The following is an 18,389-nucleotide window of genomic DNA, read 5'->3' as shown; positions in this document are numbered from 1 at the left end:
TACAAGTATTCTTTCGTGGTCTCAATCGTGGTTTCAACTTTTTTTTTCTTTGTTTGTTCATACATTATTCATTGAAAGTTAAGCTAAAATAATAAACAACATTAAAACAATAATAACATAGTTACTGATTCGTTTAGTTTTTTTTTTTAATTAATAGAAAAAATGAATAGGTTCTCAATTTACAAAAAAAAAACAAGTATGACAAGTTAGCGAAAACACATAATTCTTTTTCTTTTTTAAAAAAATGGACAACTTTCAAGGTCAAAATTAATTAAAACAAAAACAAATATTTTGGTTCAAAATGTCATGATATGAAAAAAAATATGAATAAAAGTCTATCTCTTTAGACAATAAATGATAATAAACAAGTATACACAATTATTTTGTATGAAATATTATTAACAATGTTGAAAAATTCATATACAAGTCCGTTTTACATAAGTTTCTGTAATGGTGAAAGTAAATTATCAGTTCAAATCTATTATATATTGCTGAGGAGTCCCATATTGGGACGAAACGGCCGTCCAGTGCTTTCAGGTTTTCCTGGGCGGTCTAGCTTCAATTGACTCATGATCTTAACTATGAAAATATTAAATCTCCACAAAACTCCTTCTAATAGTTGATTGTTAATACAACTAGCCATGGTTACTTAAACTAACGATGAGCTTAAATACAGTAATTTGTCTCTGTGGAACCATTACAAATATTATTATTATACCTCATGAAATTTACATAAACAAATTCATTATACTGAAATACTTAGGTATCAACTGACTGATCATTTAACGAGCAAATATCGTGTTTTATAGCTATTTAGAGTGTTCATCGTTTTCAAGAAATCTTGATTTCTAAAGTGAACTTCCTGGGTTTTTTTACAACCATGACGTTATGCTATACTTACATTTTATAAAATTTAAAAACTCTTCAACCCTTTGACATTCTAGGCTTTAATGTTTTTAATCAGAATGGGTTTTGTGGAGATTTAATATTTTCATAGTTGAAAGCATGAGTCAATTGAAGTTAGATCGCCAAGGGAAACCTGGAATCACTGGACGGCCGTTTCGTCCCATTGTGGGACTCCTCAGCAGTGCGCATCCACGATCTCGCCTCACGAGATTCGAACCCAGTACCTGCCAGTCTCGAGCCAGGGCAGTTAACCGATAGAAAGGCTACTTAAATGTATGTAAGTAATTCTGACAACATCAGTGTTGAGATCATATTTCATATCATCACTCTGTCATGATTGTTCACTCAGTAGATTATGTATAGATTGAATGCAGAATATTTAGAAAATATTCAAGTAGTGAAATATATTAACCCTTAAAGACAAAATTTGACTGAAGCAAACTGTTTACCCTTAAAGTTTTTCAACAAGATACATTGATACGAGCATTTCATGAAATGATTTTCACTAATCTTTCAGTTAACTTAGTCATTGTAAATGTTTGCTATTTTGTTTACGGAAAAATCAAACATTTAGATGGGAAAGAAGAACTCATTCGTTGTATAATGAAAATGGTTTTTAAAGTGTTCAATTATACATATTAACACAGTTATCAACTTTATCATTCATATGATTTATTTTATTAATTGACAAAAGTTTACGCTTTAGGGTCTAAGTTTTCATATCAACCTATAAAACTTTTGTAAGATCCACAGGGAAACTTAAGAATGAATACGATGTTTTTTCAATGGAAAACCTGTGTGAGTACCGCCGGATTAATAAATATTATCATGACAGATATGTAATTTATGTATTATAACAAGGATTGTCTAAATAACGAATCAGTTATTAGCAACACAATCTGGCAATGTTGTAATGAACGAGAACACAAGTGGGGACAATTGAATGTATTCGAATATGAAATTACAGAATAACTTGTTAAAATCTGAGAATCAAACAGTAAATACTTCATTCGCAAAATATCAATCAATTATCTCGAACTTGACTGTTGCCTTTGCAAATATCAGTCACTTGTTTCAGACTTCATTGTTCCTTCGTTTCCACACAATCATTATCTGTTGTCTTTCTCTTTTCTTCTATCTTCTTAAACTTCTGCCACCAAACATTTCACTTTAAATTGATGATGCATACCACTTATATCTTCAGACATAAGTAGCATAAATTACGATGTAATTCACTAAAAAGTATGTTCATCATTGTCTAAACATTTTTTCAATAGATATAATACGTTAAATTCACCGAAAAATTACTGGAAATTTAATGTTATTTCATCTTGTTATATTTCAATTTTATTCTAAACAAATTCCTAACCACCATCATTGAAACTAATAAACACAGTACAAACTTCAATACTACTAATCCACCTTTGAGTTACTTCAACTCTAGACTTACATTTATCTTCTGAATAATTGTTTTTTCAGGAGAATATTTCTGCGTATATACTTCTCTTAATTTATTGTAACCAATATTGAGGTTTAAAAACTGTAGCATCTAATCAATTAAACCATTAAGATTTGAACATTGATTAGGTTTATTTTTGCTTATTCATCAAGCATACTGTTTCGTATATTATAATTATCTTATATAAAAGTGAATCTATTGAAATATTACACCATTTCAATTTATTCACATAAATATGTGAATTTCTTCTTTCATAGTAACGTATTTTTGAGTGAAATTTAAAGGATTCATATTTTGGCTGTGAACTTGTAGTGAAGTCAATAAGGATAAGAAATTGTTTGTATTTGTGTGTCTATCTCTTACTAACTTAATGCATATATGACAGATATTTATGCAAACTATATTCAAATGGAGAAAACCTCGGAAAACTACAAATGTGGATAACATTTCTATAACAACTACAACATCTTGTTTCAAGATGGAGTGCTTGAAGCGTCAAAGAGATCGTGAACCATAGAACCAACTCAGTAAAAATTGGAGTCATTATCTGAAAATGAAATCTAGTAAAACTACATCAACGTTTTGATGAATCATTCCATTCAAACAGCATTACATAATATCATTGTGCTGAATTTTAATTCGAGCCTAAATAGGCTTTTTGTAAATAATAACTACCAATCTTAGAATATAGAACTAAGTCATAATCTTATCTTAGTTACTAATTAAGTAGTAAAATATCATAGTAAAAATCATCTTTAATTCTATAGAAGAAAATACTTTTTAGATTACTACTTGTTAAATATAGGCTGTATAGTTTATTATAAAGAAGAATGTATGTGTTTAGAGTGTTTATAAGTGTTGTAAATTAAGAAACTAATTTGTATGCTTTTTATAGAGCATCTACTCAAGTAATTGTTCCAAGATACTAAACTACTTTCGCCTGTCGCCTGAGTGCATCGGTCTCATGACTTCCGAAGGAAATCGGCTTTCATCATGAGACGTTATAATTATTCCTTCAACTCCCAGGGCAGAGTTTAAATGGTTTGAATAATTTTTTTCTGGTTAGCGTTTTTTTAGCGAGTTGGTTTTCTACGGAATGGGTTCGCTAACGCCATGCCCAACCCCCCTCCTTTACCCGGGTTTGGGACATGCAGTAGCCCCCGCATGAGCTACATGCGGAGTTAGGATACCAAACTAATATGCGTTTAATCTCTTTAGATCAATTTGACATATTACATAACATTTGGTATATATATGTATATATACTCAGCTATCCTATTTTCCAGTGTTTTCAATAGACTAATCATTATATCATAACGAACAACTTTCTTGTATTCTACTAGATAGTTTTGAAAGTATTCTCAATTTCATCATTCTGTTATGTAATAGAATTTTATTGGTGTAGACGAAATTGACCAATCAGAATGCAAATTTTATAAAATGATTAAATAATGGCAATGAAAGAAAATTTTATCGTCATCATCAAATCAACTTATAATTACTTATAACAATAATAGTAGTAATAATAATGGTAGTAATAGTAATAATAATAATCGACAGAACCTAAATAAGAGTAAGATATATAATTAAATGTATGAAACCTAAATTTTATTTCAGTAAAAGATAAATTTTAGTAATTATCAATAGAGATTAAACTATTTAAAAGAAATGAATGAAATATTTTGTAGAAATGCTGGTGGGTGGCCTATGCTCCTCTACGAGGGGTAACAGGCGTAAGTAAGTATGTAAGTAAGAAATTAGTTAGTTACCAATTACTGAACTAGCAAACTTAAAACAATCTTATATCACATGTTTGTTCTTTACATCTAATGTTACTATTTATATCAAATAGATTATGTCTGTAAACTGGCGCGAGTTCTGTAATTATTATTTTCAGGATATATTATTATTATTATTACTATTATTAATCATTCTGACGTATATACCAAAATTATATCTTACAGAAAATAATAATACTAATTAAATATATGGACTTTCGTCTAAATGAGAGCGAATAGTTTCACAGTCTTTGAGCACTGAGTTGATATAAGACATTAAATAGGAAGAATATATTTGTAAAATCTCAGCAAATGAAAAAGTTTGGACTAGATTGCCAGACAAAATGTTGGATTTACTTCAAATTCATTCGCTGAGATAATAATAATAATAATAATTACATGTTTTATTTATAATCCTAATAAATCATATGACATTAAAATATATTAAAAGATGTAATTAGAGTATTAGAGTAAACTAAATTGTCTACTAACATATATATTATATAAGTAGTTATTATCTACATTAATTATGAAATAATGCCGATAAATAAACATACATATTTTATAATTGACCGGTTAATATAATATTAGGATATTTCTTTTTTATTGAATATTATAATATTACACATAATTGAGTAAACAAATAAGTAAACTTCAACTTGGATAATAAAATATTTCAACAGCTTATAAATTTTCATTACTTAATTATTTACGCCTGTTACTCCAAATGAAGCATAGGTCGCCGACCAGCATTCTCCAACCCACTCTGTCCTACGCCTTCCTTTCTATTTCTATCCAATTTTTGTTCATTCTTCTCATGTCTGTCACCATTTCTCGACCTAATGTGTTCTTTGGTATTCCTCTTCTCCTTTGGCCTTAAGGATTCCATGTGAGGGCTTGTCTTGTGACACAGTTGAGTGATTTCTTCAATGTGTGTCCTATCCACTTCCAGCACTTCTTCCTGATTTTTTCCTCCGCTGGAATCTGGTTTGTTCTCTCCTACAGTAGGTTGTTGCTGATAGTGTCTGGCCAACGGATCCGAAGTATTTTGCGTAGACAACTGTTAATAAACACTTGTAACTTCTGAATGATGGCTTTCGTAGCTCTCCAAGCTTCGGCCACATATAGTAGAACTGTCTTGACATTTGTATTGAAAATTCTAATCTTGGTGTTGGTTGACAATTGTTTGAGTTCCTGATTTTCTTCAGTTGTAAATATGCTGCTCTTGCTTTGCCGATCGACCTTTCACTGTAAAGGTTACAGAAGGCCTGATCAGAGATATCGTGGTTGCTGTCAATATGCAGTGAAAAGAATATACAGTATTCAGATGTTGATTGACTGGACTGCTAACTTCTAACTGGCGATCACTCAATATTTATCGCCAGGAAGGACGAAGAAGTAGGAAACGGAAACTTATTGAAGTACTTTGTGCTGAGAATTCTATATTGTACCAAAAATATAATATTGAATAAAGCTAATAATAATAAGTAATAATTGAATGAAGTTTAGAGACAGAGAAGATAAGTTGTGTGATAATTTTAGAGGTAATAAAGGATTCATTGGATTAAAAAAACCAACATATATTTGTAATATTCCAATGAGTAGGAAATAATTAGATTTTCTAATGTCTCGTAACTCAGTGTAAGCCAAAACATTAGAAAATCTAATTTTTCTACTAGATGGTTAAGCTTGTAAGCTATAATGATTACTTATAATCCAAATTTTTACTAAAAATTAAAACATCTCTATTGATGTAATGTTCATATTTCAGCTGACTGATTGAAAAAAAATACCTTACTAGAGTAGATACTATTTTTTGTTAATTAACAAAGAATAAAAATTTAATTTACAGTCTTATATATCAGAAAGGGTTTTTGTGGATATAATAGTAATTTTTCAATAGTTGAGATCATGAGTCAATTACTATAATATCCACAAAAACCCATTCAGATATTAATCAACATATGTTCACTAGTGATTGGCTTCAAGAGGTATTTCCTGGAGTTCTAGTGAGAATCAGTGACCAGTGGATTTCAACCGAGTCTGTTGTAAGATAGTAATTCATTGAAGGCAATAGTGGACGTGTCAATCAATTTTGTGGTCTGTTTGAAGTTAAACATTAACACCGTCGGATGCTGCCCAGCTCAGTGGTTTAGATGTTATGCGTTTGGGTGCGAGATTGATAGGTCCTGCGTTGGAATCTCGCGAAGCGGGATCGTGGATGCACACTGCTGAGGAGTCCCACGATAGGATGAAACCGCCATCCAGTGCTTTCAATTGACTGATGATCTCAACTACTAAATTGATGATTGTGATCAAATAAAACTGAACAGTATATATAAATAGTAATATATACTGTCAATAGAATAACATTATGAATAAAACAACAACATAATTCTCATTACTGATCAATATAAAATGTTAAAACATGAAATCTCAAAATTTAAATGAATCAAAGCTTTTTTTATTCTGATTCTTTTTATCAAGGGATTATAATACCAATAAGACTAATGAATTGAAATTCAATCATTAAAATTGTCAATTTTATTGTATCCCTATAAACTTGTTGTTTGTTTTCCTCTCCTTTTTACTTTGAAAAGTACAAACTATTTTAAGAAAATATTTTTTGAGTCATTTTAGTGAATATTACAAGAAAACACCATATACACAGTAATTAGTTATCAAATAAACATAAACTTAGCTGAAACGTCGAGAAGTATTAAATCCATCGTCAAGAAGGTACAAGTATTTATAAACAGTTGTTTACGCAAAATACTCAACATTCACTGGCCGAACACTACCAGCAGCGTTTTATGGGAGAGGACAAACCAGCTTCCAGCTGAAGAGGAAACTAGGAAAATACTTTGGAAGTGGATAGGATATACATCAAGCAAATCACCAAACTGCATCATGAGGCAAGCTCTAACTTGGAATGGTGAAGGGAAGCGGAAAAAAGGAAGGTCAAAGAACACATTACTCTGGGGAATAGAAGCAGATATGAAAAGGAGGAAACGTCAACTGGAAAGAACTGGAAAGGATTGCCCAGGACAGGGTTGGCCGGAGAATGCTGGTGTTCGGCCTATGCTCCTCAACGAGGGGTAACAGACGGTACCACTCAATTTATCATTATATATGATAATAATATTAGTTAATGAGTCGTTAATTATTCTTACTACTCAATGTAACGAAAGAATGCCAACAAACAGTTTAATATTAAAAGATAATATGCTTAATCCTCCTGGTAACTAAAGGTTATTTAAAAATTTCTAATCTTATTAACTTGAGGACCTACTCAAACATTTTCGTTACTATACAGCAATAAATTTTTCTATTTTTTTTAACTGAATATAAATTCAAGTTAATAACATTTACTGTGAGGCTTGATGTAGCAAATTGAAAACTAAGCTATTATTGAGATTGATTTATCTTCCTTATAGTTCACCGTATAGAGGAACAAAATGTTATGATACTCATATTAATGGATCGCATGTACCATACAATATGTAGATTTGTCAAAACTGGACAAAATTGGATATTAACTGTATGGAAAACAATTGCATTTAGAGTATTCGAAATAATTTTTGAGTATTTACAATTTGTATGTAAATAAATAATAACCCATTACACTATATAAAGTACTAAAAATAATTTTCGTCCCCTAGATATTACATAGAATTTTGTTCTTAACATTTTTACTTGTATTCAAGTGAGAATGTCAGAAGAAAATGTCACCAAAAATAAACTAAGTAAGAATGTATCCGCACAGAAATACCTAAAACACAAAAATATGCTAGTTATTTTGTGTATGCTACTTAGGTTGACAGACATTAGTAGTATGTAACATCAATCGGAAGTGGAAAACGTGTCAGCAGAAAGTTATGAAGGTTTTATTTGAAGAAAACGCGAATGAAATAAGATTAGGATTTGCAATTGAGGAGAATCATACAGAATGTGAAAGATAAATGATGGAAATTTGCAGATGAAATATTTAACGTATGGTTCTTTTATTTTACCAAGATAATGTGCAATTTTAAATTGCCTGTCCCCACCTGAGTGTTCGTTCACTACTATTTGTCTTCATCGAGAGGAATTCTCAGGAGTCGAAAAACGCGAACTGAATGCTCCTTTGTTTTCTGTGGTTCACTTGCTGATGCCAATTATTTATGTCAACTAATTTAAATCTGATTAAAATGCGTAGCTAAAGTATTATCTAGTGCTTGTTAGTGACAGACATTCTAGTTGATTTCCTACAATCCTTTTGGGAAGCTGTGTTTGGTGGAATTAACTGAATCGAGAGTCGAACAATGACATATTGATAAACCTAAATGAAAACCGCATTATATCACAAAACGATTAAAAATGGGAGTATAAAACACGAAATTTGAACCAGTGAATAAAATTTATTTTGTTAGCAGTGTTCATTAGCATTTCTATGGTCTATGGTCGTGGATGTATACTATTAACGAGAAAATAGATATCATGGTAGACTAATCAAAATCACGCTTCCTATTTCTCGTTTGTTGTCTAGTCGACATCAATCCTTGAGAAAAACTATGTTCATTATTTGCTTCTGTGTTGAAATATTTGAAACAATTATTAGTTTTCAAGACCTTAAATTTATTTTTTTCACAATATTTTGCACTATATAACATTGAATATCTAAATCTAACTAAGTAATATTGAATGAAAAATGTAGAGTAAAACTATCATACATCGTAAGCAAAGATGGATATTGGCTAGCAGTGGAATCCAGGACGCGCGTCTCGTCCTATTTGGGACTCATCATTTGGATTTACCTGCATCTCAGAGTTGATGTTCACTCTGTGACTCAAACCCAGTATCTTTCGCTTCAAACGCCATCTCGTTATCCACTCGGCCACTGAGTCCCAATAGCCACTTCCTTATGCAATGGGGTGAATTTAGGCTATATCGAGCCAATACGCACAGTATGCACATGTGCTAATTACAGACTGACCAGTCGCAGTCCAAAAATATCAATGGGAAGATTCAAACAAACAATACTAAATGAATTTATCATATATTGTGTCTAATACATTTGCATCTTTTATATATTCAACATGAACAATTGTTCAATATCAAAATAACTAGAATCTAAAAAACAAAAAACGGTACGTGACATAAACATGAATGTTTAACATCAAAGCGAAATATCATTTATGATAAAAAAACATAACTCATAATATACTAATTAATACATTTAATATAGACACATGTTTCAACATAAAACTACAAAATCATATCTAACGAAAAATAGAATCAAATATATAAATGACTATTGTTAATCAACGTAAAACATTTCCCTTAGAAACATACAAATTCTAATGAAAATCTATTTCCTCCAATTTTTTTTTATTAGTTTTCTATTACTCAATAAATGATTACGTAAAACAATCAATCGTTTTTTTTAGTTTACGTATAGGATACAAAAAAATTTTTTTTTCCTACTTGATTAGTTTTATTCGAGTTTATTTTTTTCATCTTTAAACGTTTTAATCTATTCATATATTATATATTTAACTCAATCATTCTTAGTTATAATATGAAATCACGCATCTTACTAAACTATAATTTTAAAATTAAATGAAATACAAGTTTTTTTTTGTTGATTACATCATGTAGAAAAAAAACATTACTCTTCATTTATACGTTTTTTTTTTAAAAAAAAAATCTTAATTTTTAAGTGAGGACAATAGTAAAATTGATTTAACTAAACTACATAAGATTTTGGATTGAATTGAGATGACTTAGTAAAAATTGGCGGCATACTTGAACATCTAAGCTACCTGTTTCTGCTATCTAGATATTTTAACAAGTTATCTAATTTTATTTGTTTTTATACATCATTATGTTTATTAAACGCACAAGTAAATAAGGTGATAGCTAGTTGCTAGTAGTGGAATCCAGTTTGACGCGCGTTTCGTCCTATTTGGGACTCGTCAGCTGGATGTACCTGCACCTCAGAGTTGATGTTCATCCTGGGGATCGAGCCCAAGTGACTATCAGGACTCAGTAGATGAGTGGATAACGAGATGGCGTTTGAAGAGAAAGGTACTGTGTTCGAGTCCCAGAGTGAACATCAACTGTGAGATGCAGGTACATCCAACTGACGATTCTCAAGCGCGCGTCCTGAATTCCATTGCTAGCCACTGTTTGGCTTTGCTTATAGTAAGAATACTCATTATGAAAATAAGAACGACACATATAAGCGAACAATATTGTTTTCAACTTAATCGTTATAAAGTTTCTGTAATTATTCACTTGATTAAAGAAAACATGAAAACATATTCAGTTTTGCTATTTGTTATTTATTAGTACATAGTTTAGTCTAATATTTCGACTGTGATCACACCTGAATGAATCTTTTTACTGTCTTCTTTCAATATTTTATCGAGAAAATTAACTATATTCATTTATGATTTTGATATATTGAATTTAGCTTTTTGGGAAAAATATTTTTCATCCACTAATCATGTGTTTAATAATGACTCATTTTGAGAGGTAATTTTGAAGTTCTATTGAAAAACCGTGACCAGTGGAGTCCAACCATATTGAGTGTGGGGACGTTACTCAACAAATGTATCGGAAGACGTCTGTGCAATACTTTGAACTGATTGGAGCTAGACATGTATACCGTTGGATTCCGGCTCACCGGTCTAGAGATTAGGCATTCGCGCCTGAAACCTAAAATCTTGGGTTTGGTTCCTAGTTTTCGGGGCGCGGATGTGCACTGTTGGGAAGTCCCATAATAAAATAAAACGATAGTTCTCAATGGTTTATCAATTAGGACCAGTCCACGATTTTGACCACAAAAGTTGTCATTTGTTTTCATCAATTAAAATTGACATTCTTTAAATAGTTTCAATGTTTGATTTTATGATTTTTCTTCGTCTTCGTCAATGTAAAGCTCATTACTTATTTCACTAAACACATTATGAATAGATACATCGTCATAATTAAGTAATATATAGTATTTTTTATCCAATTTTTATTATCCAACGGTGTTAATGTCCAACTTCCCGGTTTTCGATGGCGGTCTAACTTCAATTGACTCATGATCTCAATTATACAAAATTACTAAAATCTCTACAAAACCCCCTTCTGAAAAGAATTTCTACTTTATTAGTAATATAATGCACCAGATTATCAGGTATCTCCTAAAAAACATATATAATTAAAAGCTATCTCAATTATATTTAGAATCAATATATAATAATAATAATAATTTAATATCTAGGCCATCTTACGTCACATCTATTAAATGAAATGCTAGTATTCTCTTTTCTTATAACTGTACTTCATTAACTTTTATAATATCTTTTACGATCAATGCCTTCATCAGGCATTAGGTTCTTTCTCCACTGAAATATTCCTCATTGTATTAGGTATATTTGTTGTATGAAGTCATCCTGCTTAAGTTCCTCTCATTTCAACTCTTTTAATTCATTTTTAATACAGAAGAAAATTTCTTTTATTTTTTTAATTCTTTAGTCAAATGTCATTTGTTTATCTATTTTAAGTTATTCATCAATGAATTTCTACTTTTTCTTTTTCCCTCATCCACCTAACTCTTCTATAAAGATGAGCAAGGCGGAGAAATAGTTTAGATGGATTTTTTTCTGAGCTGTTAAAGAAATGTGATTATTTTGACAAATCTCTTGTAAAGTATGGATTAAGTTTAGGGACAAAAAATTTCTGGAACGATTACTTTTAATGTTTAACTATAAATAGAAATATGGTATTAGTCCCATACTCATGAATATTTTTTCTGTTTGAACACTCATTTGATAGTTCACAACTAAAATTAGACTACATTTTTTCTTTCATGTCTATTTTCATTAGGATATTGTCCTCTTCTTTTTTTGTTCGGCTCACTTTTTGCTATATACTACTTTATAGAAAACTTTTTTCAGGCTTCCCTAAGTCAATAGAACTGTGAACTTTTAGAGTTTATTGTAAACAAGATTTTACGCATATTTATAAGAGTAGACAAATTTTCGTAATTGATTCCAATTGTTATAGTACAGCGCATTTTTATTTGTTCTTTGTTATTGTTGTTGATAAATCACTAATTTCACTAGGGTGCTTGGTACCTGTGTGGTTGCGCCACAGGATTGAGCTGTACTGTTCGGATTGTAACGTTGAAGCCCATATAGTGTCTGGTTCTCCTATGGGGTGGGATTGAGCTGTGCTGTTTGGGTTGTCACGTGAAAGTCTGGATGGTGTCTGCTTCTCCTGAAAACCAGTGTAAAATTGCCCTGGCCCATAAGGGTATATTATATAACTAGAAAATATTCCTTTCTTCCTTGTATCGTTTAATTCAATAACTACTTATGATTAATAAAGTAACTAATCATTTATTAGCAGACTTTATGGTTAAGACAAGTTTTCCATCAAGGTGATGGTTTTGTGGAAATTATTCAGTTTAAACATTTGCTGATTTCATTCAGACAACCGTTAAAAATTAAGAAACATTTGTTGTAATTTTAAACCCTTCAGTAGTATACGTCCACAACCTAGCATGGAATTCATTAAGGGACAAACAAGCCATCAAGCCATAGACCATAGGTTCTCATTTCCGAATTCAGTCAATTCCTGATGTTACTAAACTGTCATTTAATTTCATCGGCAATATCTGTTGCAATACGCTTGATATCTACTTAACATAGGGTCTCACTAAGCTAGTTTCTGATGAGAATAGTACCAATATTTGAATATAAGGCACTTAACATATGTTCAATTTTGGAACAAGGTATATTTCTGAGTGATTTACGGCAAATAACTTTATGACTCAATGGTTAATAACTAACAAATATGTCCGGAAAATTAATTGCTTTTTGCTAGTGGATGAACAGTAATATAAAGTAACATGATAAAATAGAGTATTTCAGAAACTCTCCCTGATTGTCAATGGTTGTCTAGTTCAGTTCAATTAGTAATTGGGACTGTTTTCAAAAAGACTTTTTTCCAATAATTATGCTTATTTCTAAGATTAGTGAAAATGATTTTAAACATACTGACATAAAACCGTAAAACTAGAAAACACCGAAAATTTGTTTCATTCTCTTCTAGCACTTCTCAGCAATATGAATCTACAACTCAACCGTAGATAGTATTCAGGACTTCCAGATTTGATAGAAGCTATTCAATTGATAAATCACTAATTCATCCTTAACTGGTTGGAAATGTTAAACGTTTATCTATATAATTAATTGATAGATGTTTATAGTAAATTACGAAGTGAATTTTAGAAGAGTTCATTGAACTTACTAAGCGTCAAACATATAGACTATTTATATAAGCACAATTATGGAAGTTGAAATCGCTTGTCAAATGATGGACTTTAAATCAAGGGATTATTCGTGGTAATAAATAATTGAATAATCGGATAGGTAAGTGCTTAGTACTAGTGATGGCGAAATTAATTTTAATTTTGATTGTATTCTACTCAACATTCAAATAGATAAGAAACCATAGCAAAGAAGAGTTCGTACAAGCCTTCTCTGAATGAACTATTCTTCTTTGTTAATGTAGATTTTCATAGATTTATTTAGGTAACAAAGAATAACTATTGAATAGGAATCATTAAATGATTTTGATAGCTACCTTAAAAACAACTTTATTTCCACTGTCAAATAGGAGTCAAAATATTGGAGATTTTGCAGGGTTTTTTTCTCTGATCAACTATCAGGACGTAGGTTCAGAAATTCTGAATCAGACTTATAGTTATGTCTCAAATGTAATATTTCATGTATAGAAAAACATTTGAGAAATATTAAAGTGAGAATGGGGTATAGATTCATTGTTAATTAGTTTGAAACTAAATTTCATTCAATATCACAATCATTCTTATTGAATACAGTTGACGCCCAACCGATACTTTCTAACCCTGACATACTATAAATAAGCTTTAATCTTACTTTTCAACTTAAGTTTTTAGTATGATGGTCCTAATGATACGATTTTAGGGACACCTATGCTCACAAATATCTATAATAAACAGATATATTCAATATATAATGAATAACCATACAACAACTAATTATCTCCCATTTTCTGCATATAGGAAGTACATATATATATATGGAATAAAAAGCTTTTTTTTCAGGAAGAACTCAAGGACGATAATTATTATTGCAAATTAACTCTGTTTTTTTTTAAAAAAGGACAACTAACAAAATGATAATTAGAGCGGATATGCATTACATTGAAACTATGTTCATCTATAATGAACTAATGTATTTTGTACACAATAAACGATGGTAGCAACGAATGTACCATAAATTATTATTTAATAATGAACAGAAATCCTGCATTCTATTTACCGTTTAGACATTGTGTACTTCATTGTGTCTCACACTTTATGAGGATATTTAGGTTTGTCATTGAAATTATAACAAAGATGTGTTGTAAAGAATTATCATTCATTATTGTCCATCAGCTAGAAAAAAAACGATTATGTCTGAATAGTAGTGCGTAGAACTAACTGATTACTTGTGTTATCATTATTATTGTTCTAATGTTATGAATTCCTATTATAAGCATTTGAAATAATAAATTTATGTAGACCGTCGACAGACATCATAATCCGAATTTTTATCTTGATATACTTGTATAATGTATACTTCAAGTTAAGAAAACGCATGCAATAGACAATCATGTGCTAATAAAATAATGGTTATCTTCTGATTAATTAACTATAACGGGAAAAACAAGAAGTAGATAGATAGAATTAAAATGTACTGCCGGTATGCGAAATTCAAAATAATCTTGAGTAAGTTTATAGTTTACATCAAGAACTTATCTTAGTTTGACAACTATTGTAGGCCAGAAAGCAACAGACAGCTGTTTCAACCTAATATCGGACTCATCGGCACCGCGCTTCCATGGCCATACCGGGGATTGAACCCAAGGACTTTAGATATCGCGGCTCACTCTTAACATTTAAACCACTGAATTAGCATCCAGTGGTTTACACTTCTATTTTTAATCAACTATATCTTTACTTATAAAGCTTTTTGACTTAAGGCAATATCTAGGCAGTCCGCATAGGATATACATATGTCAATAAGAGACTGATCAATTGCAGTCATAAATAACAATTGCCAGATACATATAAACACCAAGTGAACTTTAATTAATGTTGTTCTTCAAACTTTCTCTCTTACTAAAACACAAACGTTTAAGCTGTAATGTTTAACGGTAAAAGACATATCTACAATAATTGAACAGTAACACATAAAATTTAATACTGCTTAATACTGAACATGGTGATGACTCTATATGATCATGTAGCAAGAGGTTTCTTTGACTTTTTAACTCTCTTCATGGAACATCAAGGAACATCAACGACAATTGTCTGCTGTTAATTCGGTAACTGGTTCATTGATACTTTTTTTTCACAATAAATGTTTCATAAATATTGAAATATTTAATAAGTAGCGGTAAATTAAAAAAATTAAATAATTAAGAAATGTCAGAATGTAGGTTAATTATGAGAAAACATGATTAAGATAGTTAATTTAACCAATAAACGTTGTATGATTAAAGTTTTATACTTCGGAAATGTTTTGTTTCAGAACGTAGTTCTATTGTTGTGGAACCACAGATAGAAATGATAAATTATCTTATTTACTTTATGATATCCTTGTTAACAAATATTTAGAATGAATTAGTTCAATGAAGATACTAGTATTTCGACTAAAAGATAAGGTGATTAGAATATTGAATTGGATAGAACACTCAAAATAGATTCAAAATCATCATAATTAAGTGTGACATAAGTAAAGATAAAAATGAATAAGCTAAATCTATTATTAGACAATCAGTATGACGATTTGAAGTGATCATAGTACTTTCACAGTTGAAATCATGGGTCGATCTAAGCTAGACCGCCTGTGGACATCCGTGAGCACTGTATGGTCGTTTCGTCCTAGTATGAGACTCCTCAACAGTGCGCATCCATGATCCCACTCTCAGGATTAACATAACAACTATTTCACAAACATTTAATCACTCAAACAAAAAACAACTATTTATTTATATCAAAGTAAGAGTATAACAATAATGACGTGTTTAAAGTATTTTTCCAGACTATTTTTGATATTATTTAAGTAGTGTTCATTTGAATTTAAGCAATTAAGTCAACACAGTAAGGTCTAAGTGAATTTCAACTTCATCCCATTGCACAAGCAAGTGGCTATCAGGACTCAGTGGCCGAGTGGATTACGAGATGGCGTTTGAAGAGAAAGGTACTGGGTTCGAGTCCCAGAGTGAACATCAACTGTGAAATGCAGGTACATCTAGCTGACAAGTCCAAAATGGTATGAAACGCTCATCCTTGATTCCACTGCTGGCCACTATCCATATTTGCTTACAATAAGGTCTATTTTAAAGAAAGATACTTGATACGAAAAAGTTTTTTTCATTATCCCCTGTTTCCAGTAAATATTATGATTTTAAAAATTATTTTAGTCGAATGAACAACAAATATTTCAATCCAAAAAGAACTTTAAGCCGATAAGTATTTTACTATTTTGTTGCTAGTCATCATTTTAAGTAAATGAACATGATATTTTTTTTCCTATCAGTTGGTATATAATTAAATTGAATGAGAAAGTAGATGGATCCCATGTAGAATATTACGAATCCTCAAAACGTTTTATTAACATATAATTCATTTGTTAGTATCATCGTAAATATTTATCATTCCTTTATTAAGCATTCCTCAAGTTATAAAATGGAGTGGGAATAATTGTAAATGTACGAAATCAGATGGGATTTTGTGGAGATTTCGTATTTTCATAGTTGAATTCATGAGTCAATTGAAGCTAGACCACCAAGGAAAAGTGCTTCCAGGTTTTCCTTGGTGGTCTAGCTTCAATTGACTCATGCTTTCAATTATGAATTTACGAAATGTAAAACAATTCCTTCCCAGTCCTACTGAGGAAAATACTTATAACTTATAATTCATATTAGTGATCTCATAACTTTCAAGTTACTGAATGGAAATTTAGATACGATCAATTATATCTTAAGAAAGTGATATTTATTATAGCTTAGAATCCCTTTCAACCTTTTTGTTCTCAAATAATACAGCAACAGTTATCTTATAGATATGAATGATTTTGATAGTATGTTAGAGTACATTCGACAACTCATTATTTACATTCGTTTTTTGATCCTAATCCTTTAAATTAACCTTGAAGCATTCCTATTTGTATCATTTTAAAGATTTTATATATTGTGCTATGTAAGAAGTTTTGAGTCCATAAGTCTGTATTTCTTAGGTTTTCGAAAAAATAACTTATCAAGGCCAAAAAATTCTAGTCATCACCAACAACAATCAATGAATAAGAACTGATCATATTTTTCCCTAAAATTTGATATCTGTCATACAATTACTAGTAATGTGGGATTTTTTTACAGCTCTACCTCATATTTATACAGATCTCGGATCAAAATAACAATAGGGATAAACTTCCAAGTAAATGTGAAACTTTATTTGAAAATTTTCATGATTTATGTTTAAATCGTTAATTACTACTTTATCAAGATTATGATCAGTAATTTACCTTCTTTCTTCTTAATAATATATTTAGGATTCATTAATACTGGAACAACAACGTTTACATACCTATCAAGCTTTATCTAGTTCAGCTTATTTAGCTTTGACTACATCTGATCCAGTATCTACAGCATTTATTTTACGTAATGAACTTTATCAGTTGGCATCACAAGAAAAACAGTTCAAAGTAAGTGTTTGGTAGTAATCACATTGTAAGGTTTTGTTCAAATTGTTATAGTTTGTTAATCTACCAAAAAAAAGGTCCACATAACACACTATTTCAAACAAAGTGTATAATTTTATATGGTTGAAATCATGAGTCAATTGAAGCTAGACCACCATGGAAAACCTGGAAGCACTGGACGTTCATTTCGTCCTATTGTGGGACTTCTCAACAGTGCACATCCACGATCCCGCCTCGCGAGATTCGAACCCAGGACCAGCCAGTCTCACGCCAGAGCACTTCCATGTTGGTCTAACTTCATTTGACTCATGATCTCAACTATATAAAATTACTAAAATCTCCACGAAACCCCCTTCTGATCAAAGTGTATAAGTTTGATTATTTTTAAGTTTTACGATAGACAAATACTAATCATCCTGTGATTACTTATACTATTCTCTATATAAACTCATATCCTTCCACTTGAATAAGTTGCTC

At 30.6% G+C, this 18,389-nt stretch overlaps 1 protein-coding gene across 1 annotated transcript in view; it reads left to right on the top strand.

The window, feature by feature from the left end:
- The window catches only part of Smp_163160 (putative transient receptor potential channel), a gene marked incomplete at both ends in the record, with an annotated part of 80,177 nt that overhangs the window by 6,958 nt on the left and 54,830 nt on the right, over positions 1 to 18,389 (top strand). The window contains one exon of the mRNA XM_018790157.1: positions 17,763 to 17,915. Coding sequence (XP_018655528.1) covers positions 17,763 to 17,915 — 153 coding nt within the window. The remainder of the gene's footprint in view (positions 1 to 17,762; positions 17,916 to 18,389) is intronic.

Source organism: Schistosoma mansoni, chromosome W, assembly GCF_000237925.1.
Source record: "Schistosoma mansoni strain Puerto Rico chromosome W, complete genome".
Classification (NCBI taxonomy): domain Eukaryota; kingdom Metazoa; phylum Platyhelminthes; class Trematoda; order Strigeidida; family Schistosomatidae; genus Schistosoma; species Schistosoma mansoni.
Note: the sequence above shows the minus strand (reverse complement) of the source record. Positions and strands in the feature narration are given on the sequence as shown.